At 33.7% G+C, this 27,734-nt stretch overlaps 1 protein-coding gene and 1 pseudogene across 5 annotated transcripts; both read left to right on the top strand.

The window, feature by feature from the left end:
* Positions 1-1,990: 1,990 nt before the first annotated feature.
* On the top strand, positions 1,991-11,998 carry LOC133301855 (protein SEMI-ROLLED LEAF 2-like). Of its 5 annotated transcripts, none has more exons than XM_061501559.1 (21): positions 1,991-2,061; positions 2,175-2,244; positions 2,471-2,676; positions 3,412-3,486; positions 3,729-3,844; positions 4,393-4,507; positions 5,087-5,215; positions 5,598-5,645; positions 5,873-6,072; positions 6,164-6,360; positions 6,462-6,754; positions 6,824-6,973; positions 7,069-7,386; positions 7,724-7,873; positions 8,395-8,470; positions 9,061-9,188; positions 9,326-9,520; positions 10,253-10,393; positions 10,486-10,614; positions 10,758-10,964; positions 11,643-11,998. In XM_061501559.1, exons 3-21 carry the CDS (start codon positions 2,542-2,544, stop codon positions 11,802-11,804), a joined length of 2,964 nt encoding a protein of 987 aa, XP_061357543.1. In that variant the 5' UTR covers positions 1,991-2,061; positions 2,175-2,244; positions 2,471-2,541; the 3' UTR covers positions 11,805-11,998. The 5 variants fall into 5 exon arrangements, with proteins under 5 accessions (XP_061357543.1, XP_061357546.1, XP_061357545.1 ...); XM_061501562.1 differs by having other exon boundaries at positions 11,685-11,998; XM_061501561.1 differs by having other exon boundaries at positions 9,064-9,188.
* A 2,992-nt stretch (positions 11,999-14,990) lies between these two features.
* Positions 14,991-23,193, top strand: LOC133301856 (ATPase family AAA domain-containing protein At1g05910-like; annotated as a pseudogene).
* Positions 23,194-27,734: the final 4,541 nt, after the last annotated feature.

A 27,734-nucleotide genomic window follows, 5' to 3' on the forward strand; every position in this document is an offset into this window, starting at 1 on the left:
AATATGTTACATTGTTTTGGTATGTATGCGTAACTTGGTCAAACTCAATCAATGCCTTCAATCTGCATCACTTTTCAAGTGATTTTAGCACGATTCGTCATTTAATGGAAGTAAAAGTGAAAAGAATAGTATATTAAAAAAATCATACCGCGTGGCATCATGAATCACTTTAGCTGGTGGATTACCGAACGACCTTATCATATGCCATAGTATATGTTTATTTAATTAATGAAATAACCCTTGGTTGTAATTTCTTTAACAATTAAATTTAAAAACAAAATTAAAAACAGTAACAAAACGAGGAAGATCAAACAAGTCAAGTAAATGCTTAGAAAACGACGAATTAGTGATGGAGCTACAGCCATAATTATCTTTCAACCTGCTTAAGGATACATTTCTTTGTTGGTTTGTCGATTTTTGTTCCTTTCCATGAACTATTTGCCGTCTTAAGTAACAAGGTTATGTATCAAATCAAATTTCACATATAACATATATAAAATTCATTAACTTCTACAAAACCTAACTAGCTAACAAGTTATATATATATATATATATATATATATATATATATATAGTATATATATATATATATATATACTTTTACACCTCATATAAATTTATATGAATATCACGTACCTTTGTATGTATATAAAAATAAACTTATCATAAACATTTAACACATATATATTTGATAACACAACTTTATATACTTTATATCAAATCAAATTTCACATATCAAATTCATAAATATAAAATAACACAGGCAGCATATGTATGATTTATATACTTTATAGGCCGTAGGGTAACAGGAAGTCAAAAAGAGACAGGAAAGAGAACTTTCCTTTTCATAATTCAATCAAATTTCGGACCGTTGAACCCTTTCGGTGGGGTAATTATTATATGGATGATAATATATAACAAATAAGTATACACCATTAATTGGATTATTAAAATTATAAAATATTTGTTTATATGTATTTTTTATAGGATTGAAATCTCTCGTATTAAAAAATTATGACATGATCATGCAAGGAATCTTAATAATAGTAATAAAAAAAGAGATAAAAAAATTAAAACAAATAATTATAAAATCATCAATAAGGGTGTAAATGAGACATACGATTTAATAAAATTTACATATAGTTAAATAGAACATTCTTAGATATTTTATAAATTCTATTTAAAAAATATGTAGTGGGCTTTCTTTTACATACCAAGCCTATAAGTTTACATGCTACTCTATATCATATTATTTATTTTAAATAAAATAAATAAAATTATTATTTTAATAATTTTAAATAATAAAATAATATTATTTTAACTATTAAATATCTAAATACTTAAACAGATTAAAGATTTAGGCTAAATTTTTTATTTTTTAAATATAAGTTAGTCCAAGCTTATAATTTAATTCTATACAAACTAATAAATTAGGCTAAATTTAAATTTTTTTACATAAATTTAATTTATTTAAGTCAAAGTTTAGTACAACCCAACCTTTTTACGCTCCTTCATCAGTGTTAATTTATCTTTTTCCGCATCATTTTGGATCCATTTTCATGTTATATAGGTTAATCGTCCACGTTCGATGCGGGCAAGAATCATTTGCGCGTAAACAATCATGAGGCGCAAATGAGTCATCGTGCAATCAACTTCCTAATCGCACCAACGGTGACGATAGCATCATATTTTTTCTTAATAAAATAATGGGATATGTTATTCTACCTATTATTTTTTTTATCTATCATTCTCCAACATCATTAGATAAGAATTCGAAGAAGAGAGAAAAATAAATGTTAATTAAGATTCTAATCTAATGATATTTTAGAACAGTAGACAAAGATAAAAAACTAATAATAATATAATAAGTAGAATATCGTTTCCTTGAAATAATAACACTTTTCGTTTTTCTGTCTGTATTAGCAAGTTGCTATTATAATTTCATTTCATGCTTTAATAGTAACAACAAAGAACACGTTGCCGCTGGAACGAAAACGTTATTTCCAATGTCATTAATGCCCAACCGAAAACAACACACTGACCCCATTGCCATTATTCTTAGTTACTATTTTTTATTTAATTTTATTAAATTTTCCCTCGTTTAATTTCTTTGAATTTAATTGCACAATTTTCCGTTGTCTTTCCAAACCTTAATTTCAGAAATTTTGTTTCAGAGTTCAGTCCAGATCGCGATCGGAGACACTTGATCTTGCAATGAAGTAGAATTCTTTGCTTGAACTTTGGGTAAGTTAATGTAGTTATAATTCTAAAATCCTGAGACTGAATTTTTATTTTTTATTTTTTTTTCTTTCTATTTTGGCAGAAATTCATTTATCTCAGAATATGACTGAGTTTTAATTTTGATCTTAGTTGAGAGTTGTAAAAGTAATGGTGATGAACAAGGATTTTCAGTAAACTGATGTGAATTTATTTAAGTTTGTTATCAATGGAATGTGAATTGTGGATGCAGTTTTCGAAGTGAATTGTTTTGTGAGGAGATTCTTGAAAGGGGAGGGTCTGTGATTCCATAGCATAGAACAAATGGGGGTTATGTCGAGGAGGGTTGTGCCTGTTTGTGGCAACCTCTGTTGCATTTGTCCTGCTATGCGGGCAAGCTCAAGACAACCGGTGAAACGTTACAAGAATTTGCTAGCTGATATTTTCCCACGTAATCAGGTGACATTTTCAGCTCATGTTATGATTATTTGATTTCAGGTATAAAAGCTTTGCTTGTTGTTTGTTACTTATGTGAGTTACTAACTTGCTATGATTTAATGGTTACCCATTTTCCCCCCACCTTGCATAGCATTATCATGATACGTTGTTAAATATTAATTGGTTGCTGGTTATATCTGGTGGATTCCGAACATATATTGTGAAAATCAACAACTGATTCAACTAATATATGCTTGACAACTCGTCCAGGTACTGGTATTCAAGAAAAAAAGGATGGATACCGTAGCACAAATTTTATGTTGATTTAGCAATTATTTGGGAATATATGCAATGGGACGGTTTTTAAGTTTTCTGGAGACTGGTGCTTTATTGTTTGAAAAATGCTTCTCTGCTGTCGGTGACTTCATGATGTAATTTTGAATCTAGGTTTTGCATTTAATTTACCATTTCCTTTAGCGTTTTTTTTTTTTTTTGGGGGACTCTTATTAGTAATGATATATGTTGGTACATCATTGCCACTCTTAGTGACCAGTGCATTATTGTGTAAAGAATAGTAAGAATTTATGGTTTGCAAAGACCCCTACCGGAGGGTTCTTTATGATAAGATTTCTTATTCTAGTGAATATTATCATGATTTAATATATATTTTGAATGCTTTGGAGCCCCTCTCCACCATTTGTCTCTCCCCTGCTCTTCCCATCATCTGATGTTCATGATGGTTACTGTGTTTGGCAGGAGGCTGAACCTAATGATAGAAAAATTGGAAAGCTATGTGATTATGCTTCTAAGAATCCTTTGAGAATTCCCAAGGTAATATTATTCTTGGAAGTCTTTTATTTTCTGTCACTTCTGGTTCAATTGCGTCATGTAATCAAGACAGATTATGACATGATGGAGAGAATTTGGATAATGTTTCTCTTAATATACTATTTGATTTTATTAATATGGTGAAACTACTTCTTAGATTGTTATCCAAGTATGAATATATCTTTGTTGGAGGAGAAAATCACATTGGCTTCCATCTAAGTTTTTTTTTTTTTTTTTTTTTGCAGATTACTGATTACTTAGAGCAAATATGTTACAAGGATCTTCGAAATGAAGTCTTTGGTTCAGTGAAAGTTGTCTTGTGCATATACAGGAAATTCTTATCGTCATGTAAGGAGCAGATGTAAGTTTAATGACATATATATATAAATTGTCATCATTCTGATGAATTCATTTCTGATGAGTAGTCTTAGTTTGCCAGAAGAAAACTGAACACTTTAAAGTAGGTTTTGCATACATAAAATTTCATTTAGAAAGTTTCCAGTCATTGCTTCTATGCTCCTGATATATAATCCAAGGGAAACCCTTTTCCTTTTAGCTTCTACATGCATCTTAAGTCACTGAATACATCTAATGAATGAATGTGTTTGCTACAATTTCCTTTCATGTTATTATTTACAATCATCTGCACAGTGTGCTGAATATCCTAAAAGTTGTGTTTAACACATTTTAAAGAGTACAAAATTGAAAAAGGCATAAAATATGATGTTATTTTAAACTTTTTATTTCATATAATATTGGGGATTTTATATTTTGAGGCAACATAAGACTCTGTCAATATTTGTTCTTATACAATAAAGTTGTTCCTCCTTTGATTTCTATTGTTGGATTGCCACTTCTTTCTATTTCAAATATGTGATGATATTCAAATAATAATTCTTATTCTTGTAGGCCACTTTTTGCCGGTAGTTTATTAAAGATCGTCCGGACTCTTCTAGAACAAACTCGAACGGATGAAATCAGGATCATAGGCTGCAACACTCTTTTTGATTTTATAGATTGCCAGGTATTTGGTTATTAAACGTTTCTGACTTGTTGGAGTTACCACATTGTGGGGTTAGCTTATGTGGATGTTGCGCAGTAAGAGATCTGCCACCCCTTTGAAGAAAATTCTTTGACTTTGTTAGAGATGTAATATAAAACTATTCATGTGTCTTCACCTAATAGTTTAAACTTTTATGATAGTTGGTTTATGACACAGTATTAGAGCCTTTATGACTAAATAGTTTAGAGTTTGATCCTTGCCACCTCTACTATTCTAGTAAAAAGTTGAATTTCAGCAAAGTAGGTGGGCTTGTGTATCAGCCACACTTCAAGTCCAAATTTGTGTAAGAGGACATATTAGCAATAAATATAAAATCATTCACGTATTTTCACCTAACAGCTTAAGCTTGGGTGGAAGTTGTAAGATTCCTGTTGAGCTCAAAAACCACAGTTCTCCATGTGGGGGTGACTTATTGGCGCTAACTGCATTATAACTCTTGCTACTTGCTATATATTGCATTTGTAGCCCTGTAATTTTTTTTCGGCATTTTTTTGAATGGAATGAGTTTTTGTGTTCCTGACTTTTTTAAGTTAAAAATAGACAGATGGTACATACATGTTCAACTTAGAGGGTTTTATTCCTAAACTATGTCAATTGGCTCAAGAAGTGGGGGAAGATGAACGAGCTCTGCGTCTACGTTCAGCTGGACTAGAAGCTCTATCCTATATGGTACTGCTCCTTTCTGTTGTTCATTTGTTACTTCTTCTAGAAACTGCTTATACATTCCTGTAATTTGATATAATTAGGATTAGAAACTGCTCTTTGCAGAGGAGTCGAATGTAAATTCGAGGGCAGGAATAAACTTATAGAACTTAGCAGTTTTAGTGATTACTGATCATGTAAATGTTAGTTTATAATAATTTAAGATGTATAAGGCTATACGCTTTGATTTTTGCAAATGATTGTAAGAGTGAGACATTTAAATAATATGAAATGGTTAGTGGTTACCTTATGCCTACCGCGGTAACCTTTTGTCAATTGCCTTTAAGGTCACTTGTCCCTTCTCTTGTTGATACCTTTTCCTCTTTCCCCCTATGTTTTCTGTGGCTAGGTGCGTTTCATGGGTGAGCACTCACATCTTTCCATGGATTTGGATGAAGTGAGTATTATTTCCATACTTTTACTCTTTTAGTTATTATTCAATGATTCAAGATGTGATATAAAAGAAAGGGTTGCATTTATATTGATGTTTGGTTTGTTATGTATTTTTCCCCAAAACTTTGAATCAAAACTTGGGTATAGCTTGCACTTGTAACAATACAGTTGTTTGTCAATTTAATTATTTCCTTTCTTGTTTCTTGTTTCGGTGGGTGGACTCTGAAATAGATTATAACAGTGACTTTGGAAAATTACACAAGTCTCCAATCTAACTCCAACCAGACCAAGGAAGATAAACTAAATTCAGAGTCCCTGGACCAGTTGGTACAGGGATTTCCTAAAGAAGAGGATTGTTCTTTACCAGGCATCACTAAGAAGGATCCTTTGTTGCTTAAAGTCGTGGCAGGAACTGAGATGAACCCTATGTTGTATGTCTTTTCTTACTCTTCTCCCCCACCCTTTGTTAAGAAGCCAAAAGTTATGATCCCAAATAGCCCTTATGTGTTTACAACTTTACAGGGATACTGCTAGAGATCCTACATATTGGTCAAAGGTTTGCTTGTATAATATGGTCAAATTGGCAAGGGAAGCTACAACTCTGCGGCGTGTCCTTGAGCCTCTTTTTCATAATTTTGATTCTGAAAATCAATGGTCTTCTGAAAAAGGAGTTGCTGCTCGTGTTTTGATGTATTTACAATCTCTTTTAGCAGAATCAGGTAGCCCTGCAACATTCAGTGAGACGGTGACATAATTTTCCTTGGAAAAAATGACGTTTTCTCCTATTTCAGTGTATTGATTGTCTCTTTTTGCACACCAGGAGACAACTCCCATCTTCTGTTGTCCATTTTGGTCAAGCACTTGGATCATAAGAATGTTGCCAAGCGACCTATCCTTCAGAATAATATTATTAACACCACAACACAACTTGCCCAAAATGTGAAGCAACAGGCTTCAGTTGCAATAATTGGTGCAATATCTGACCTCATTAAACATTTAAGGAAGTGCCTGCAAAATTCAGCTGAAGCTTCCAGCACTGGAAATGATGGGTATAAGTTGAATACTGAGCTTCAATCTGCCTTAGAAATGTGTATATTACAACTTTCAAGCAAGGTACGCATAACACTTCGTTTGTCTTTCAAACTTTATGCTGTCTCTACTATAACATATTGAGAATGACAGGTTGGGGATGTAGGGCCCATTCTTGATTTGATGGCTACGGTGTTAGAAAACATCTCGACTACAACCATCATAGCAAGAACAACAATCTCTGCTGTTTATCAAACTGCAAAATTAATCACGTCCATCCCTAATGTATCATATGACAAGAAGGCAAGTGTTCTTACTTTGACTAGATATGGACTTTTCTTTATGCTTAGCTGTAGTAAAACTATATAAACTTTTGTGTAATTTTCTGTCCTTTGCAGGCTTTCCCTGATGCTTTGTTTCATCAATTGCTCCTGGCAATGGCCCATCCTGACCATGAGACACGAATTGGGGCACATAGTGTCTTCTCCATAGTGCTTATGCCATCTCTATTTACTCCGCAGTTAGACCAGAAAATTAAGATGGCTCCGAAGGTACCAAGCGAAAGCTTCTACCTTCGGCGTGAAAGCTTTATAGGAGTAGAACACCTCAATTGGAAACCTGTGGAAGGAAAGGCAGAAGTTGGTGTAAGTGGGAAATATGCATTTCATCTATATCATGGTTACAGATTTTTTGGAGTTCTAACCGATGGAAAAGATGTATGGAATTATTTACATATCCTTTTTAGTCCAGAATATTTATTTTACCTATCATTATTAATTGTGGAAATAGACATGTAACTCAATATGTTTCTTTTTCTTTTATTTTTTTATTTTTTTGGGGGGTGGGGGTTTGGGGATGCAGCTTGCTGTGCCTATTCATCATGATTATTTTTTATACAATTTTTATTGATTTCAATTATATTACTAATGTTAGGAAGTGGTTCAGTTAGTTTGGATTTTCTTTTTTCTTTTTTCCGATAGTGGGAACATAGATATTTTTCTTTTTGCTGTATTGCTAATCAAATATTGCATGTCTTAACTCTTAATTTTGCAGGAGCTAAGTTGTTTTCGGTTAAGCAGTCACCAAGTGAGTCTATTGCTTTCTTCAATTTGGGTTCAGGCAACATCTGTGGAAAGTGGCCCTGCAAATTTTGAGGCAATGGCTCACACTTATAGCATTGCATTATTGTTCACTCGTTCTAAGGTGAGATTGGTACAATGCAAATGCCATGGATTTTTAAGATTTATAATCAGAAAAGACAATAAACAATGTTTTGTTACTTTTCTATTATTGTTAATTATTTATAATAGTTTACATTTTTAATTACCAGTTGACTATTACTGTGGTCACTTGTACTATTATCTTTACTCTTACATGATTTACTGTAAAGCAGTCCAGTTCCGATTCTTATGAGTGCAATTACGACACTTTTATGGGATTAATTCCAAGTATTATGTCTGTATTATTCGTCTGTAAATTTTATCAGGGTTGCATACGACTAGGATATTCTTGTATGAGAACTGCTATTTAATGAGTATTTCAATTTGGTGTGAAACTGTCACCGGTATGGCCGGCATTTCGATTGTTTTAATCTTTCCAGAAATGGAAAAAAAAGTAAACATATTTTCACAATTTCTTTTATTTATCCAGATAGCTTTTAAAACCAAATAATCTTACATCATTAATTTGTCCAAGTTCATGATGATATAAATTGCTTGCCACAGACATCCAGTTACATGGCTTTAGTAAGATGTTTCCAACTGGCATTCTCCCTCATGAGCATCTCTTTGGACCCACAAGGTAAGTTGAACATATAAGTGATTTTTTATCTTGTCATCCTGACGTGTTTTCTCCCTTTGTCCAGTTCTTTTCTACGTCAACTTGATTTGGAACTATATAAATCCCCTGTTATAAGGTTTAATTTTTTTATGAGTAAGCCGCAAACCACTGCTATTTGATTTTCTGGAGCTTAGGAACCTCATAAGCACCTCTTCATATTCCTTAGCAATTGCAAATTATTGTACACCTCATTTTATAATTTATTTGAATTTTATCCTCTTAGTTTGCAAGTAATACTGTAGATTATTTGTTCTAATAAAAAAACTATTGTAGAATGTGTGGTTCTAAGTATTATCGCCTTTCCACAATTCCAAGCTGCATAGTTTGTAGCCTTTTGGAATATATTTTTTTGACTTTGTGTTACTTTAGGAAGCAAGTACAAATTCACATACTTGATTTACACAATTCCCTGGCTTCGTATTCTAAATTTTATATTGTGTTTGTCTGTGCATGCTATAAAGGTTTTATTATGACTGAAATTTCTTTATTGAGATAAATATTTTTCTGTTGGAAATTTTCTGACATGTTCATTCTCTACACACCTGTCAAAGGAGGTTTACAACCATCTCGCAGGAGGTCGCTTTTTACCTTGGCATCATACATGCTTATATTCTCTGCCAGGGCAGGCAACTTCCCTGAGCTAATTCCAAAAGTCAAAGCATCCCTGACAGAGATAACTGTTAGTTTCTTCCCCTAACCTCTTATATTGATCCCCATTCCATGTACTTGTTCTTCAGTTTCCTTTTCAAAACGAATGTTATCTGTTTGGTTTTTTAAAAATGAATAGGAAAATTAATTAAAGTCATAAATCCACAGGTAGATCCTTTTCTTGAATTGGCTGACGATGTCAGGATGCAGACTGTTTATTCAAAATCAGAGAAGATTATTTATGGATCTCAGGAAGATGATGTTGCTGCTATGAAGTCACTTTCAGCAGTAGAATTAGATGACAAGCAGTTGAAAGAGATTGTAATATCATACTTCCTGACTAAATTTTCAAAATTATCAGAGGTAATATGAATTTATTTCCCTTTTGCTTGGATTTAAGATAGGGACATACCCAGGGTTAGGTGGGAATCCTATAAAGTAGGCACTACTGTTTTCCAGTTTTTCCATTGATTAAGCACATTAACCACTCAAAAATTACATTGAAGTTGGTTAAATGGTGAATGTTATGCTCAACTGAGTATAAGATGGTTGAGCACTTGAGTTACCTCTTTGGAAGTGGAGATGTCAATATCACCCTAGTTTTAGTTCAAGGATAGAATAACAACTAGGTTTCTGCCTCTTACCAGAAATTATGAAGGGCCTCTTCTTTACCAAAGAATGGGCTAGTTATATAAGCGATCAGTGTTTTACCATAAATTATGAAGGGCTAATGCTTTTGCTTTACCAAATTATCCCAGATTGAAAAGCTTATGCATCGGCTTTACTTGGTCTGACAAAGAATAATGTGATATACTGTTTAGTTATAATTTTATTTGAACATCTAATAGGCTACTTTTAGTTCAAGTTTCTAAATTTGAATTTGTACCCTGTATGTGTTCCAGTGGCACATGCACATATTTGCTCTGGAAACTATCTGTCAGCCAATCTTTTTCTTATGGAAAAAGATACTTGCAAATATTATATTAGGTGTGTGCAGAATCTGGAATGTTATAGAAAAGTTGCGGTGGAGTTGCTTGCAAAGGAACATGTAAGTAGCGGGTAAGTGTAAATATTGACTTTTTCTTTTTTAACCAGGATGAGTTGTCGAGAATAAAGAAACAACTTGTACAGGGGTTTTCCCTTGATGATGCATATCCCTTGGGACCTCCACTGTTTATGGAGACACCAAGGCCATGTTCTCCACTTGCACAGATTGAGTTCCCAGATTTTAACGAGGTAAAATTTTAAATTCCTCAGAATTGCATCTCCATTTAAATGGCTCTTGAGAACTTTTCTGTCTTACCAGTTGTGTGATGGGTTGTATCCAGATTATGACTCCAGTATCTTTGTTGGATGAAGAGACCCGGACTGAACGAAGTGGAAGTCAGTCAGATCGCAAATCATCACTATCTATCAATAACCTGGACATTCTAAGTGTTAATCAACTCTTAGAATCGGTAAATTGCGATATGCTTTCATTTTTAATTCTAGCTGATTGGCTATGTGATTGTAATTTTGAATCAATTTTTTATGCTTATGCTGGAGAGTGGCCACTATGTTTCTTCTGTTAAAGATACTATGGGGATTATTGTATGGATAGGTTTTGGAAACCGCACAGCAAGTGGCAAGTTTCCCCATTTCCTCAACTCCAGTTCCTTATGACCAAATGAAGAACCAGTGTGAGGCACTTGTAACAGGGAAACAACAGAAGATGTCAATTCTTCACAGTTTCAAGCATCAGCAGGAGACTAGGGCAATAGTTCTTTCAAGTGGAAATGAAATAAAAGTACCCCGTCCACCAATTAAGGTTCGTATTTATTTTACCATGAAATTTTAATTTTTTGGCAAAAGAAAAATATGTCGTGAAAGAATAATTTTTTTTTCTTAACGATCTATTTGACCATTCAGCTGGTTATACTGGTCAATTTATTGTTTGGACTGTGGAGTATTGACTGTCCTGGTTAAGTGTATAGGCAGCTTGGGAATTAAATGTCAATCAAATAATCATTATGAAAAAACAAAAAATGAAAAGATGAAAGTCATCCACAGACCTAAAGGCAGTGTATACTCATTTATCATTATATAGTGTAGAAAATTTCTGCTTGTATACCATTACCAGAGTAGCCTATCTGCTCAGGATTCACAGCCAGTGATCAAACTCTCTGTTTTATTAATAATCTCTGGTATGATATTCTTTATCTCTCAGTATCTTTTGAATCTTAGTAACCAGTTTCATTATTAAAAAATAATCGCTCACTAGTTTAAATGATGTATTTGAAGAGCGTATGAAGATATATTGTAGGCATAGAGTTCATTTACTTGTTAATTGCTACATTTTACTGAGAGGAGGCCAGTTGTCACACTCGGTTTGAACCCAAAACCTTTGCATTATGCATTACAATCAAGTCCAAAGATCAGGCATCATGTTTAGTTGTTTGTTAATATTGAAAGGATTATTATTTGTTGCTACTGTGCAATTTTGTAGACACTGGACTATTCAAAAGTTGATCTGAAGTTAGTGACTCAGGAGCAATATCATGCGCTGTATCAAGTTCGCCTCTGTTCATATGACTCTGGACAGCAACATTCATTGAGACTACCACCTGCGAGCCCCTATGATAAATTCTTGAAAGCTGCTGGATGCTAATGGAACTAGATTGCTAATATATGTGTAACTATTTATATAGAAATAAACCCCCACCTCCCCTATTTTTTAGTTTTTGTTTTGTTTTGTTGGTTGTCTCTTCCCCAATCACTTGGCCATTTTTTTATTCGTTATGTTAATGGTAAACTAGTTGTTTCTTTATATGCTTTCTACCCTTCATGCCCAAAGTGAGTAAAATGTGGAACAAAATCTTTCACTTTTCTTTTTCTTTTTGTTGGGGGGAGGACCATGTTTCTTTGTTGGATTTTTATCGGCAATTTTTCGTAATTCTTGTCAATATATGTAAATGGATTTATTGTGTGGTTAAAAATGTATTCACCATGCTCTCCGTTCACTGCTAGAAGCTCCTCATAATGAATGAATTCCTATACCGCTTTAATATAATAGTTATCCTTATAAATTTGAGCTGAAAATTTTAAAAGTCTGTATTTTAACAAAAATTTTGTCTTAATTTTAAAAGGACAATAAACTGAGACTACTAAATAAGCAAATTGTGGGAAACAATTATTTTGCTTTCATGCTAATAATTTATAGACATATAAATAACTTTAAATACAAAAAAAAAATGCATACAAGCTTAACGCTTATTCAATTAATCCATAGTAGATATTAATGTTTTTTTTTTAATATAAGAAAAGTTAATGGTATCTTTTCTTATTTCGGTTTGCAATTTTTTATCCGTGATGAGTCGCTATATATTATCACTTTTACTATGAATTTATTTATTTTTCATAAACACAAGAATTTTTGAACGTATGACTCTCTTTTTTAGCATATTACCAAAACCTCAGAAACCAACATCCATTACTAATCTGTGCGATGATAATTGTTTTAGTCATTTGAATGACACGAGTCACTTACTTTCATTGGGTTGGAGACAGGGTTGATCCACTTTTTCATCTCTCTTTTTTTTGTATATATATATATATATATATATATATATATATATTAGACTTTTTCATCTCTATTTCTGAAGAATGAATTCCTCTGCGTTTTAATATGAGTGTTATTTTTAAAAAATTTACAAGTGGGTATTTTGCTAAATTTTTTGTCTAAAAATGGGCACTAAAATAACCCTTCTAAATAAGCAAATTGTAGGCAAATTATTCTGTTTTTATGCTAATAATTCACGGACATCTCAATAATTTTAAAGACAAAAAATTATACGAATACAAGCAAACCTCTTACTCAATTAATCCATACTACGGAATTGTTTTTGGGGAAAATACTTCTTCTATTGCTTGCAGAAGTTGTAAAGTCATTTTTTTTAGGACAATATAAATTTTCAGAAATGGATCCTCTAATGTGAAAAAAAACATGACATGGTCATATAAGAAGATCACAACCATACAAAGATAAATTAACGGTTATGATTTTGTAACTACTTATTTTAATATATTTTCTCTCTCCTCTTTTATTACCATTGATCTACCTTTGTATGGTTACGATTTTTCACATTATATGGTCATGTGATTTTTCACATTAGAGGATCCAGATCCTAAATTTCCTATAAAAATCAGGTTTGCAATTTTTTAACAGTGATTATTCATTACATTGTTTCACTCTTAATATAATAATATTTATTTTTCATAGAAACGAGAATGTTTGAACAATGGCTTTTTTTTTCTTTTTCCATGTTACCAAGATTAGAATTATATGTAGACATCATATTCTCCATAGATCACGTATGATTTCTCATTGTTATTTGGTCTTAAAAAGAAAAACGAAAGATACCGTTTTGATTCCCACCAGAAATGTTTACCCCCTTTTCACTTGCATCACATCACTCGTGCTTTTGAGCGGAACTTGACTTATTAGTGTTTTCGATGGATTTTAGGTTCACAAGTTCCCTATTGTTTGCCTCATTCGCTTTTGAGGAAGCCTTGCTTTTTTCCTTTTTTTTATAATAATCATCAATCAAGATAAAATTATTTGGTGACCAATAGACATAATAATAAATACTATTAATAGGCTTAACAATTTTTTGTGTAGAAAGTAGGGGAAAATATTAAAATGATATGTAAAATAATTAATGGCTTACATCTTTTTACGATGCAAGAGTTGGATGGTCAGTGACCATTCATTATCTTAATTGCATAAAATACAACGATATACTTTTACGATTTGCGTTAATTTTTACAAGACAGATAAACCAATTTCATTTTTCCCTCGTGCATCGCACGAGTAGTACACTAATATATATATATATATATATATATATATATATATAAATATTGACACGTTCTTTCTTTTAGAGATTAATCAATGACAGTCGCTGACAAATTTTTTGATTTTTTTTCCTCAATCGTACAAATAATGCACTGATTTGGTCTTAAAAAGAGAAACGAAAGACACCATTTTCATTAGGGGTGGTAATTTGGGTGACCCGCCCCGCCACCAACCCGCCAAAAACGGGGCGGGGCGGGTTGACCCGCCAAAAAATATGGATTAAAAAAATGAACCCACCCCGTTTTATGGTGGGTTGGCGGGTCAACCCACCAACCCACCAATTAAAAAAAAATTAATTAAAATTCAAAAATAAAATATATTTTATGAATTTTTCTAATATTATTTTATTTTATTTCATACTTCTCTATATTTTTTTAGTCTTAATCTTAAATGTATACTAATATTTGTCAAACATTCTTTAGAAATTTATATATAGATAACATTTGTCATAAATAAAATTGTTATTCTTTATTTTTTCTAGGAAGTACTAAGATAAAAAAAAATTTGGATATCACAAAAATTTAAGAACTAATGAAATACTACCTAATTGTAAAAATAAAAAAATAAATTTATAACCGCGAGGCGGGTTGAACCCGTTTTGACCCACTTCTAGGCGAGGTGGGTTGTGGTGGTTGGTGGGTTGAAAACCTCAACCCAACTTGCCCCATTTTGACGGGTTGGCGAATTGATCCGCCAGGCTCAACCCATATTGCCTCCCCTAATTTTCATTCCCACCATGAAATGTTTGGGTTGGGTTTCTATTTTTGGTTCCCAAACGGCCCAATATGATCGAACAATGGACTCAACCTTTTCATCCGAAAGTAAATTTATCCGGCGGGTCATGCGTCACGGATCTGAATCCGGGTCCGGGTCCGGGTTCTTCAATAGAGAAATATTGGGCGTTTGGTTCGCAGCTTAAACGTGAAAGAGAAGGAGAAATGGAGAATAGAGAAGAGAGAAGAGAAAACAGATAGGGTTTTGGCCTCTGAAACTCACACAGTGTTGCGTTTCGTTCTTTATTCCTCTCTCTCACTCCAAACTTCGATGAAACCCTAGCCATGCATCATGCATTCCCCGCGATCAGGTTTACTATTCCTTCCTCTTGATTTTTCTCATTGTTTGACTCCTATTTTCGTCTTTTTCTATTTCCAATCATCACATCACTCTGTGCTTTTGAACAGAACTTGACTTAGTAGTGTTTTTCGATGGATTTTGGGTTCTCGAGTTCCTTATTGTTTGCTTCATTCGCTTTTGACGAAGCCTTGCTTTTTTTCTATTTTATTTTATTTTGATAAATGTGCTGTTTGATTCTAGGTTAGTTTGAGGCTTAGATGTTAGAATCTGTCACTTGCAGCTATGTTGAATGTTGCACATCAATTTGAGTATGGTGTTCCTGGTTTTTGTTGCACCCCTTACAATGGCAAACATTATGTGTTGATGAAATTAAAATATGAAATTAATTTTTTAATTTCATGATTATCTAGTTTTAGTACCTAAATAATCTTGAACATACTTACGGTTTCTCAAAGTTTCATAGAACGTGAATATGTCATGTTTGTTGGACAAATATTTAAAATTCTACACCTGTAAGGAGGAAAAGGCTTTTGTTGTTGTTGTTATTGTTTCTTTAAGTAGTATAAGTTTCAAAAGGTTTAGTCAAGAAGTCCTTGATTGTTTCTTGAAGTCCTTTAACTGTTCAATTCTTAATTCATCAATATGCTTTAGCTAAGAAGAATATATTCAAGAGCAACTTTCCTATTTGTGTTTCTTATACCGGTAAGCATGAGCTTGCTGTGAAATATATTATATCCTTGGCTTGGTGTTTTTGGTTAAGCTTGTGATATTTTTCTGTACATCTGTATCTTGTGAAAATTTTAAGTTTTGTAGATGCTGCTGATTTCTGCAGGTGTAGCTGACTGAGATATGCTGATCACATAATATTTTTTTTTTTAATTACAAAAGTTAGCATTCTTTCATGTATCCAAAACGGTCTGGCCAAGATGGCCCTGTTTCCGGGCAGGTGCGCACAAGTGATAGGATCAAGTCAAGGCCAAACATGTATGGCCGACCATTCATGTATTACAACTCAAATCTTAGGCGCACCAGGAAAAGCAAGAACAAGACAAGGACAGCAGCTTCACAGATTGCCAAGATGTTGCGTCCAGGGAATCGGAAAGGAAAAGATTTGAATACTAATGTAAGTATCTGCATTTAAAATGAGTTCTAGAAGCATAATTGCTAATTACTATGGATATTTTATTGTTTAAATTGTATGGGTTCTGTATATAAATCACTCAGACTGTCAGGCATGACATTGGCGTCATGAATTTTTTCTGGCCTCTAAGTCAATTTGTGGATATATGAATATCTATGGAGTTATTAATAACATTTGTTATTTTTCAAATATTGAATGCTTTTTTTTTTAGACTTATTTATTTGACTTTTTGTCAATTTAAGTTTTTTTTTCATCCAAGGATAACAAGCAGGCTGAGGCAATCATGAAAGAACTATATCTTAAAATCCTTCTATTTCTAATCTTTGCTGCTTCTGTACTGGCTTGCAATTTTGCTGTGAGATCCTATTTCTCATTTTTATACCTTAGGTTTCCATATTTCTTAAAGCTTCCCCTGTTTTTTAGGAACCCTAATGATTGAGGAGCTGATGAACTTGATTTATTATTAGACAGCTTTGATTCTTTGCATTGTTCTTCTTTGCTTGACTGTTGGCTTTGATCTTTGGATCTATCTGCTTCTTATATATGTAAACCGTTATTCCATTTTTTTTATTCGCTGTCTTCCAATTCAAAATGTTTCTCTATCTGCCTCTTTCTTTAAAAGATTATTGCTCCCTCAAATTCTAATGTCAAGACTTTTATTTGGGCAATGGTACTTGATAGAATTAATACAAATGATCTGCTTACAGTTTTGTAGGCTTCATAAGTCTCATTCTCTTCTCTTGATGTTTGTGTTATGTGTTTTCAGAGTTTGGAGACAAAATAACTTCTTTTATTATTTTGTGACCCTGTTGTATGTCAATTATTTCCTTCTTTGTACTGTTCCAAAGGGTGTGGGTTGACTGGGTTCAAATCCCACTCAAAGAATTTGTACAACCCCACCTAGTGGAGTAAGTTAAGATTGTCGTTGATTGTGTGTGCTTCTGTGTGTATTGAAAAGAACTATATCTACACATGCAAATATTTGTTTTTTTACCAGAACAGTGAATATTAATAATTAGTTTTATACTTTATATTTGCAAAACGTTAACCTCTTCAGCGTGCTGCAAAATGTGTTTTGGATACTAACATTGTGTATCATGCACATAACCAAATTATGAAGTTACAGATGTTGTCTGATGTGCACGAAGGTCATTAACCTCTACTTTACTGGATATGATTGTACATAGTAGTTTTTTTTCCCGGTTTCTTTGTTTAGCCCTCTGTTCACATCTCTGATTGATGCAACTAATTGTTTTTGATGTATTAGTATAATTTATTAAAAAGAGTGAAGAGAGCGAGCTTAATAAGAAATGATGGATTTAATTATTTTCCTTACCTTGCTATTCTGTGTGTATTTCTTTCACTTATTGCTTAGAATCATTTCATTTCCTTAAGTTGATCAGACAATAATGCTTAATAGTAATTCTCTCGGTTTACTATATGGGACATTTTAAATCCCTGGTTTGTTTATCCGTGCTTGTATTCGCAGTCTGGCTCTGCCAACCTTAGGCGTTCAACTAGGAAGAGAAGGCTTAGTGTAAATCTTGAAGATTTCACAGACAGCTCTGGAGCTGAGGATGAAGACTTAATGGTGAGGTTTTATACTATGATATAAAATTTCGGGTGATAAGCTTGAATTCTCTGTAATTTGAGCTGAAGGTATGTGGCCATGTTTCAGAGACCTGCATATCAACCATTGAGAAACCGGATTAGCATTAGCGTCAGCCGGGATGATTTGATGTCTACTAAACGCAAAAGAGCAATGGAGAAACCTACACCTCGGCGTGAAGGTCTACGACCACGTCGCTCAAAGGCTGGCGCAAGAGAACGATTAATTTTAGAATCAGATGATGAGCAAGAGCTTTCAGAAGAGAAGGTTGAACAAGATGAAACAGAAAATGGAAATGATGTTGAGGAAAATGATGCAGATGATGATCAAAATGAGATTGAGGTGGACGCTGAGGGTGAGGATGAAGGCAAGGACGAAGGTGATGAAGATGGTGATGATGAAGAAGATGGAGAAGAGCAGGATGGAAGAAGGCGCTATGATCTTCGAAATCGTTCAGATGTCCGCAGGTTCTCTATGGAGGAAGGGAAGGCCCGGCAAAGATCTCCTCGAAGAGTGTTACATCAAGGTATGGGAACTAAAGTCAGCAGGGATGTAAGGAAGGGTGGTTCACATGTTCATAAGCGTCATCGCATAACAAGGCCTGAAGATTCTGATGACTCCCTTCTTGTGGATGAGCTGGACCGAGGCCCTGCTATTCCATGGGGGCGAGGTGGCAGCAGATCTGGCCCACCTTGGCTTTTCGGGGGCTTAGACATGCATGGAACATCTTGGGGATTAAATCTTGCTGCATCAGGTTGGGGTCACCAGGGTGATGCTTTGTCTACTCTAACTTCTGGGATTCAAACTGCTGGACCAAGTTCTAAGGGAGGAGCAGATATCCAACCCTTACAGGTTGATGATAATGTTAGTTTTGAAGATATAGGTGGGCTCTCTGAATACATTGATGCTCTAAAGGAAATGGTTTTCTTTCCATTATTATACCCAGATTTCTTTGCAAGTTACCACATTACTCCACCTAGAGGGGTGTTGTTATGTGGACCCCCTGGTACAGGGAAAACATTAATTGCAAGAGCTTTGGCTTGTGCTGCTTCAAAAGCTGGCCAGAAAGTTAGCTTTTACATGTGCAAGGGAGCAGATGTACTAAGCAAGTGGGTTGGTGAGGCTGAAAGACAATTGAAACTACTCTTTGAGGAAGCACAACGGAATCAACCTTCTATTATCTTCTTTGATGAAATAGATGGACTTGCACCTGTGAGGTCTAGCAAGCAAGAACAAATTCACAATTCCATTGTGTCCACTTTGCTTGCTTTGATGGATGGTCTTGATTCTCGTGGACAAGTTGTTTTAATTGGAGCTACCAACAGGATTGATGCTATTGATGGAGCCTTGCGACGTCCTGGTAGATTTGATCGTGAATTTAACTTTCCCTTGCCTGGTTGTGAGGCACGTGCTGAAATATTAGACATTCATACTCGTAAGTGGAAGCATCCTCCTCCAAAGGAACTGAAAAAGGAACTTGCAGCTAGTTGTGTTGGTTACTGTGGTGCTGACCTAAAGGCACTCTGTACAGAAGCTGCCATTCGTGCTTTCCGTGAAAAATATCCACAGGTTTATACCAGTGATGACAAATTTCTCATAGATGTTGATTCTGTCAGGGTAGAAAAGTATCATTTTATTGAAGCTATGTCTACAATCACTCCTGCTGCTCATAGGGGAGCTATTGTGCACTCTAGGCCATTGTCTCTCGTAGTTCAACCATGTCTTCAGAGACATCTAGAGAAAGCCATGAGTATTATATCTGATATTTTCCCTCCAGTTTCTGTTGCATCAGAATTGACCAAACTTTCGATGCTTTCTTATGGGTCTGCAATTCCACTTGTGTATCGGCCTAGGCTTCTACTTTGTGGTGGTGAAGGTACAGGGCTGGTAATTATCATGGAACCTTTTAACTTTATCGAAAAAAATTCATTTCAACAACTGAATACTGAATATACTTACTGCTCTAGTTTAACAGGATCATCTTGGCCCTGCGGTTTTACATGAACTGGAAAAATATCCTGTACATTCATTAGGACTTCCATCTCTTCTGTCAGATCCGAGTGCAAAGACACCGGAAGAAGCATTGGTACATATATTTGGTGAAGCTAGAAAAACAACTCCATCAATTCTCTATTTACCGCAGTTTGATGTTTGGTGGAAAACTGTGAGTACATATATTAATTATCTGCACTTGTATGCTAAATAAACTGATTTGTATGTCTGAAATTTATATCTCATTCAGACTGGTTTCCTGTTATTGTATTGCTGCTTTAATGCAACCTGAGTTTGATTGGATTAATAATCTTGCAGGCTCATGAACAACTCAGAGCTGTTCTCCTGACTTTGCTAGAAGAATTGCCATCTGACTTACCTATCTTACTACTCGGGACATCCTCAGTTGCACTTGCTGAAGTAGAGGAAGTCCCTCCTTCAGTTTTCCCTCATCGCTCAGTGTACGTTTGATCTAATTTACAGCAAATATTTGATACGAGTTCCAAGCTAATGTTTATTTTTCTTTATACCAGCACTCTGGCTTTATGCAATTTTTTTTTTTCTAGATTTGGGGTTTTTTGTATGTTGGAAATTAGTAGTGGAGTTCAACACGAAGATTTTTTTCCTTAACAGAAAAAGTCTTAAGTTTGCTTATGTAGAGCGACTGTTTTTCATTGTCAAAGTTACCCTTTGTAATTTTTCTCAAAATCATAATTTATTGAAGGATAGATCAGTAGTCTACATCACATTACTTTTCATACATCTCTACTACTATTAGTTAAATGTATTTTGGATAATTGAACGAGAGGTAAAAATCTCAGCATTGCAAATGCTAATGCTTCCTATCAGTATTAAGTGCCCTTTCTTTTTACCAAAGTTTCTATTGTTGCTTATTCTTACAAGTATTTGAATAACTGTAGTTCAAAGGCTAAGGCTGAAAATTTCTAAGAATGTTAGTTGAGTATTCTTATTCAAATCTGAAAAGTATTCCTCACGCCTGGGCTCTTGTTTCTGGTTATATGCTCACCCTCTATTTCCCTTTTGAACAGTTATCAAGTGAGCATGCCATCTACGAAAGATAGGACTTTGTTTTTCAATCATTTAATAGAAGCTGCTATGTCAGTATTGTTGGAGGGAATCAGCAAGAAATCCCAGGATACAGGATGCCTTCCTGAACTTCCCAAGGCACCAAAATTGGCTAGTGGTCCGAAGGTATCTGAGCTAAAAGCAAAGGTGGAAGCAGAGCAACATGCACTTCGGAGATTGCGAATGTGCCTTAGAGATGTTTGCAATCGGTATGTCAACCTATGCTTAATTTACAATTGTTGGCTTCGCTTGGCACATTGATACTGTTAGAAATATAATATAAAATCATTTATGTGTCTTCATCTAATAGCTTAAGTTTTTGGGAGAGTTGGCTATTGACATGGTATTAGAGCCTTTATGATCAAATGATTTAGAGTTCAATCCTTGCTGTCTCATTTTACTTATAAATATTGTTAAATTTCTTAGCACAAGATAGGTGGATATGTGTATTGTCCATCTTCAAGCTCAAAGGGTTGTTGCGTGATGGGACATGTTAGAAATATAATATAAAATCATTCATGTGTTTTCACCTAATAAAAGCTTTTGGAAGAGTTGGTTCTTGACATACACCTTTAATTAAATGCATGCAGCCTCTCTCTCTCCCCTCTCAATATATTTTTTGTTTCCCTTTTGCAGGATATTGTATGACAAGCGATTTAATGCCTTCCATTTTCCAGTCTCAGATGAAGACGCACCTAATTATCGCTCAATCATACAGAACTCAATGGATGTGGCTACCATCCTGCAGCATGTTGACAATGGGCACTATATTTCATGTGTTGCATTCCTGCTAGACATTGATCTTATTTTTTCCAATGCAAAGGCATGCATCCTGCGCCTTAAGTTTTTTAAATTTTGCTTGGGTTGGGTCCTATATATGTATAGATGATCGTTCTGTAACCAAGTACAAGTAGGGCTGAGCTAAATTGGTTGAAAATGCTTCATATTACTTTTAATATTTAGCATGTCCCAAGTTTGATCCTTCTCTCCACAACTCAGGCTTACAATGGAGAGGACTACAATGGCACCAGGATTGTCAGTAGAGCTTGTGAGCTTCGCGATGCGGTGTGTGGACTTTCTTTTGTCTTAAGGTTTACGTTGGTGTTTTTTATGATTATTGTCTGGAAATTGCTCCTGATCTTATTCCTTGTTTTTTTTTCCAGGTGCATGGGATGCTTTCACAGATGGATCTAGCACTAGTTGCATACTGTGACAAGATTGCTAGCCAAGGTGGCCCACTTCATCTTCCTGATGAATTAGGGTATTCTACCTTCCCTGCTACTCCTATTGTACGGCTGGGTACTGCTACTAGAACGAGTGCTCGACTTCGCCATGTCCAACCTGAGGTTAATATGGACCAGAGTTATGAAGTACTGAAGCAGAGTAAGAAGATCACGGATGTTGTGCATGCAGGTATAAAATGCCTTTGCAGTATGAATTATTTCTCAAATGTATGACGGTTGTAATACAAATGGTTTCTTTAAATGTCATTTATACATACTAGTATTGCTGTTTTGCTATCGTGATTCTGAAACATTAGGAAGTTATACTAATTAAGAAAAGCAATAACGAAGATGGAAGTGTGAATATTTTGACCAGAACCGTTCTTTTGGTCTTAAGCATGGGTGAGGCATGATAGTGTTGACTTAGAGAGGCATCTTTAAGAATTGTGGATTCTCTCTATACTTCTTCAAGTTGTTGCTTGTCATGCACTTGTTTTTATATGATTGATTATGCTTATAAACAAAATGATATTGGTGTTACTTGATTTCCAATGATTAATTTCTTGTTCACTTTTTTCATTCTTCCTGTTCAAATGCTGATCTTGAAGTTTTTTTTTTTTTTCTCAATTGGGTTTTATAGCAGAAGACAAGTCATAAGAAGATTCTGTACCATCAAAGTCTTCCCAGGAGCATCAGGCAAATGACGTAAATTCTGAAAGGTTGGAACCAATGTCAATTGATGCAAATGTGCAGGGAACTGGTGCAAATAGCCTTTCTGATAGCAGCAGTCTTGATGATTTCGTAATGCTAGATGGTGAATTTTCAGGACAAGAGGAGTCTGTCAAGCAGCTTTTTGTCCAGCGTAGTGAAAATTACAGCATTCCACAACTTGAAAGGCTTTACACGAGAATTATGAAGGGCGTTTTTGAAACCAAGGATAAAGGAACGAATGATGATATCAAGACTTCGGTTTTGGGGTTTTTATTGAATTTTGTAGAAGATTATGCAAATTTCTGACTAATCGGTTTTCCCTTGATGATTTAGATAAAGGAAAGATTTTTACTGTAAAGTCGGGATTTTTTAATTTCAATGTTATTTGATTGATTTCCCCTCCCTCTCCCTTTCCCTGGGCCAGAATGGTCCAAACCAAAATGTATAGTGGAGTAACCATTTATTCTTTCTATATTCCGGAAGATTGTAATTACAGGATTTTAGGATTAGATGTCTCTGTCGACTTTCGAAAGCCTAGAGCTTGAAAATGTTAGCCAGAGTGAGATAACCTTTTTTATTGCTCTCAACCACTAACTACCATGTCCTACTGTAAAGTAAATATTTTTATGTTCACTAGCATATCCCTCATTTTTTTAAATGCCAATTATTCCATTTATTTCAAAATAATTATAACTTCCAGAGGTTCTAATTTGGGAAAAGTGAAATGAAAAAGCATTAATAGAGTAAGAAGGCAATATAAAAAAAATTATTTAATAATATTTTTGATTTTTCTTTTTCTTTCCGTATTATTCTGATATGATATTGATTTTTTTCTTTCCTTATTATCGAAAAATACGATATTGTTTTTCCTTTTTTTTTTTTTTTTGGTTAATCTAATTCCTCATTTATTCGAATAAATATCAAATAGTGAATAAAGTCAAATTAAATATATAATTTGAGTTTATTGCGAGGCCCATTTGGTCAACTTTGATCGAATAGAGGAACATTGATATATAATTTAAAAAGTATGACAAATTGATACTTAATTTAAATGGGGATAATTTTGTTAATCTACCTATATTATTGAACTTAAAAATTAGAAATATATAAAATTTATATATTTTAACTAGATTATAAAACAATGGACCAAACTACCCATTTTAATATCATGAAATCATTAATATTTGATGTTTGAAATTTTTTTAAAATATTATAGTTTAAATAAAAAAAATACAAAATTGTAGTAACATAGGCGAATGACTTTTTTTTTGCTTGATTTAGTGGGTCTCACTTTTTTTTTATTAAAGAATGTCTCTATGGCAAGGCATTACTTCTCTGCCACAACTACAGAAAAGTAATGCCCATAATTTTAGAAAACAATTTAAAAATATATTGATGAAAATGAAATAATTTTTTTTTAAATGTGAATAACATGCTTCATCACAATAATAGCATGCAAAGGTATCACAAAGTTTTAATGAATTTTATGCTTATAAATTTTTGATTTGATTATCCTTCTTAAGAATTACCTTTAAATGTTTGTTAAAAATTCACATAATTGTTACCAAAAAAAAAAAAAAATTCACATAATTTTTAAATCTTATAATATGGATTATCCTTTCAAATCTAATAAATTATATTAAAATTCATTAAATTACAATCTTATAAAATCTTGATCGTAAAACGAATCTTTTAAAAAAATATTTAAAGTCGTTATAATTATAAATAGTCTTTTAAAATTTATAAATTTTTGTTGGGAGGTTATAGTTACTACCTTTTTTTCTTACTACCTCTTACTATTAAATCTTAACCATTGATTTCCGTCAATCTAACGGTTATAATTTATGGGGTCATACTTACTAATTAATTATTAATTTCTAATAAATTATAACCGTTAGATTGACGGAAATCAATGGTTAAGATTTGGTAATAAGATGTAGTAAGAAAAAGAAGTAGTAAATATAACATCTCTCGAAATTTTTATCTCAAAATAGTCTTTTAAAAGAATCATCTTTAACTAAATTTCATCATACCTGGATGCACAACAACATCAAGGAATCTCATTACAATTGCGTATAAACACACAAAGAGAGATCACCTTTCTTTTGACCTCATCACTGTAGGATCATCCATTTTATTGAGTTTATCCACCTTTCTCATGTCCAGTTTCAAACTCCCCCTTCCGTGCAGAAATTACCTGATTGATGGCCCATAAAACATAGACAAAAAAATACTGATGATAATATATCAGCAAATGCTTGTGAAGATGCATATTAAGAAGATCGAGAAACAAAGAGTCACACATAACAGATCATCTAACCAACACTCCATTATCAAACATAACAGATCAACTAACTAACACTCCATTATCAGCTAGAGAAGCACCACTGATCATGTCAAGAACACAGCTTTTGTGACCCTGCATAAGCATTGTAATTCAATATTAAATGTTTTCTCAAACACATGAAATGATTGAATTATTTTAAAATGTAAGAGAAAACAACAATTGAGTCTAGGGAAGAAGATTTGTCACAGAAAGTCCTCTAACTAATCCAGAATAGACGACTATGTACCTGTTTGATTGTGATTTTTTTTTTATTCCTAAAACTGTTTTTGTAAAATAGTTAATGAAATGAGTGTTTTATGTGTTTTTTTATTTTGAAAGTTAAAAATAAAAACACAAAACAAAAACAATTGAAATATGTTCTATAAATTTGGCTCTAAAAAAAAAAAAACAGTTGTACTTTTTAAAATTATTTTTACAAATCAGGCATTATCAAACACTTTTTTTTATTATTTTTTCTGAAAGTTGAAAAACTGTTTTTGAAAACAATATTCAAACAGACCCTACTCCTCTAAAGAACAGGCATGTCCACGATAATAATAATAATAATAAAATATAAAAAAAATGACTTGAGGAGAATCATGCAATACAGATACTCACAGGTGTATCGAAAATGGACAACAGATAAAATGTGCTTTTCCAACTTCATCTGTCTTTTCCTGCAATTGTCACAACTTTCTAACTACGAGTTCTAAGCAAATTCATAGAATCAATGAGCAAAAAAGGAAAACTACATCAAATGGGATAATTCAGTTAAATTTTATCAGAAATTTATTCTTACATTTATCCTCTCCTCCTTATTTGCGTCCATTATATAAGCCATACACCTACCATATAAATTTCAAATCATTAATTTGATATAGATTAGTATCAAGTATATTCACTAAGCCAAAAGATCCATCACCCCTCCAAAATAACAATAACAAAAAACAAAAAACAAAAACTCCTCTCAACAAAGAATATAATAAGTTGATAACTCAATTGGTCACATCCCACATTTTTATAATTTGAGCACCTCAACCCTTCACATTTAAGGTGAAATATGTTAGTATATAGGTGTCCTAGAGACAATATGTTTTATCAGATGAACACCTTTTTCTATTTGATATATCATGATTAATAAATTTGAACAAACTTTATCTTTATCATATTTATGTCTCGCCAATATTTTATTGTTAATATGCGTTTAAAGATAAAGACCCTAGGAATAGAGCAGGTGTTCACTCGTGGATCTATGATATGGATAATGATCATGAGGACTCGAGGACACTGAATGTCTATTACCTAAAATTTGTTCCTGGTCTTAAATCACCAAGAAAGGGTATTGGTGATCTCAATAAGACTAGTACGACATCATCTACTTGTATGGAGATACAAGGTAGGGACCTCATGGAATGCAGGCATGTGATGCCTGAGCTGATGTCGTGGGTGGATCTGTTGGAGAACAGATAGCATTGAACTGACCCGCTTAGAGACTCCACAAGGATTCATTATGGAGAGTATCATTGGATTTGTAAAGTCTCTGAACGTTTGGTAGTGCAGGATCGTCCTAGACTTAAGGATGTCATCGAATACTATGTCTTAGAGTTATACTTTGACTGTACAACTCTATCCGCCTGAAAATGGGGAGAACAGTGTACTCTTGGGTATAACTCGAATACATGAGTATAGATGGACATGCCGAAAGGACTCACAATCCCCTATAAGGGATTAGTCGTTCACAAAGACCGGTAGAGCTGAGATGACTTCTAGTTGACTCGGGAATCTATGCATAGTAAGAGATCATGAAGAGTCATGATCTGTCTTAGAGTCAATAGAAGAAGATTCCTAGTTCCTGTGAAATATTATATTTAGTCAATAAAGAGAGATGATACTCTATCCTTGCTCTCGACTAAATGTGAATGACGATGTGAGGGATAATGCTGGCACGGTATCCAAATCAGAAAGGTAGATCACTTGATCAACTCAATTAGTTCTGGGGCTACAGAGCATTGCTAGTGTATCATGTAGTCATTAAATGGATTGGGCCTTTTAAAGGTGTTTAAATGGTTCAAGTTTATTTATGTCAGTAACTAATTGGGCCTAATGGGTCACACACAAAGGTTATTCCTTATTGCAAGTTATAGCAAGTTTGGACCAATAATGAGTTATTGGGCTTTGTCAAGACTATGAGTCAAGTTGGGTTGGAGTAGGGACTCCAAGCCTTGGGGCATTAGTGGTGAAAGAGATCCATGCGCCCTTTTGGTTTCAAATTCAAATTACGAACTTGGATAAGAATTTAATAATTTAAAATTATTTAAAGGAATAATCCAAGCAGAGATTGGATGAAGATTCTCTCAACTACTCTTTCATTTGAATTCTGAATTTAAATGAATACCGTTGCAACAAAATTTCTGAGAAAAGGAAAGGTATTAAAGGGGCGCATAATTAAAGGGAGTGAATCAAGGAACGTCCCTCTCATCATTCAATATGGTGCGCCTAATTAAAGGTGGTGATCAGGGGC

The sequence above is a fragment of the Gastrolobium bilobum genome, unplaced genomic scaffold (assembly GCF_033153095.1).
Source record: "Gastrolobium bilobum isolate Gb01-03AN ecotype WA unplaced genomic scaffold, APGP_CSIRO_Gbil_v1 utg42558, whole genome shotgun sequence".
Taxonomy (NCBI): Eukaryota; Viridiplantae; Streptophyta; class Magnoliopsida; order Fabales; family Fabaceae; genus Gastrolobium; species Gastrolobium bilobum.

Coding starts and splice junctions, on each gene's coding strand:
- LOC133301855 (XM_061501559.1), top strand. CDS start 2,542: ATGGGGGTTATGTCGAGGAGGGTTGTGCCTGTTTGTGGCAACCTCTGT. Junction 6,974..7,068: donor ATGTATCATATGACAAGAAG/GCAAGTGTTCTT, acceptor TGTCCTTTGCAG/GCTTTCCCTGATGCTTTGTT. Junction 7,387..7,723: donor TTCTAACCGATGGAAAAGAT/GTATGGAATTAT, acceptor TTAATTTTGCAG/GAGCTAAGTTGTTTTCGGTT.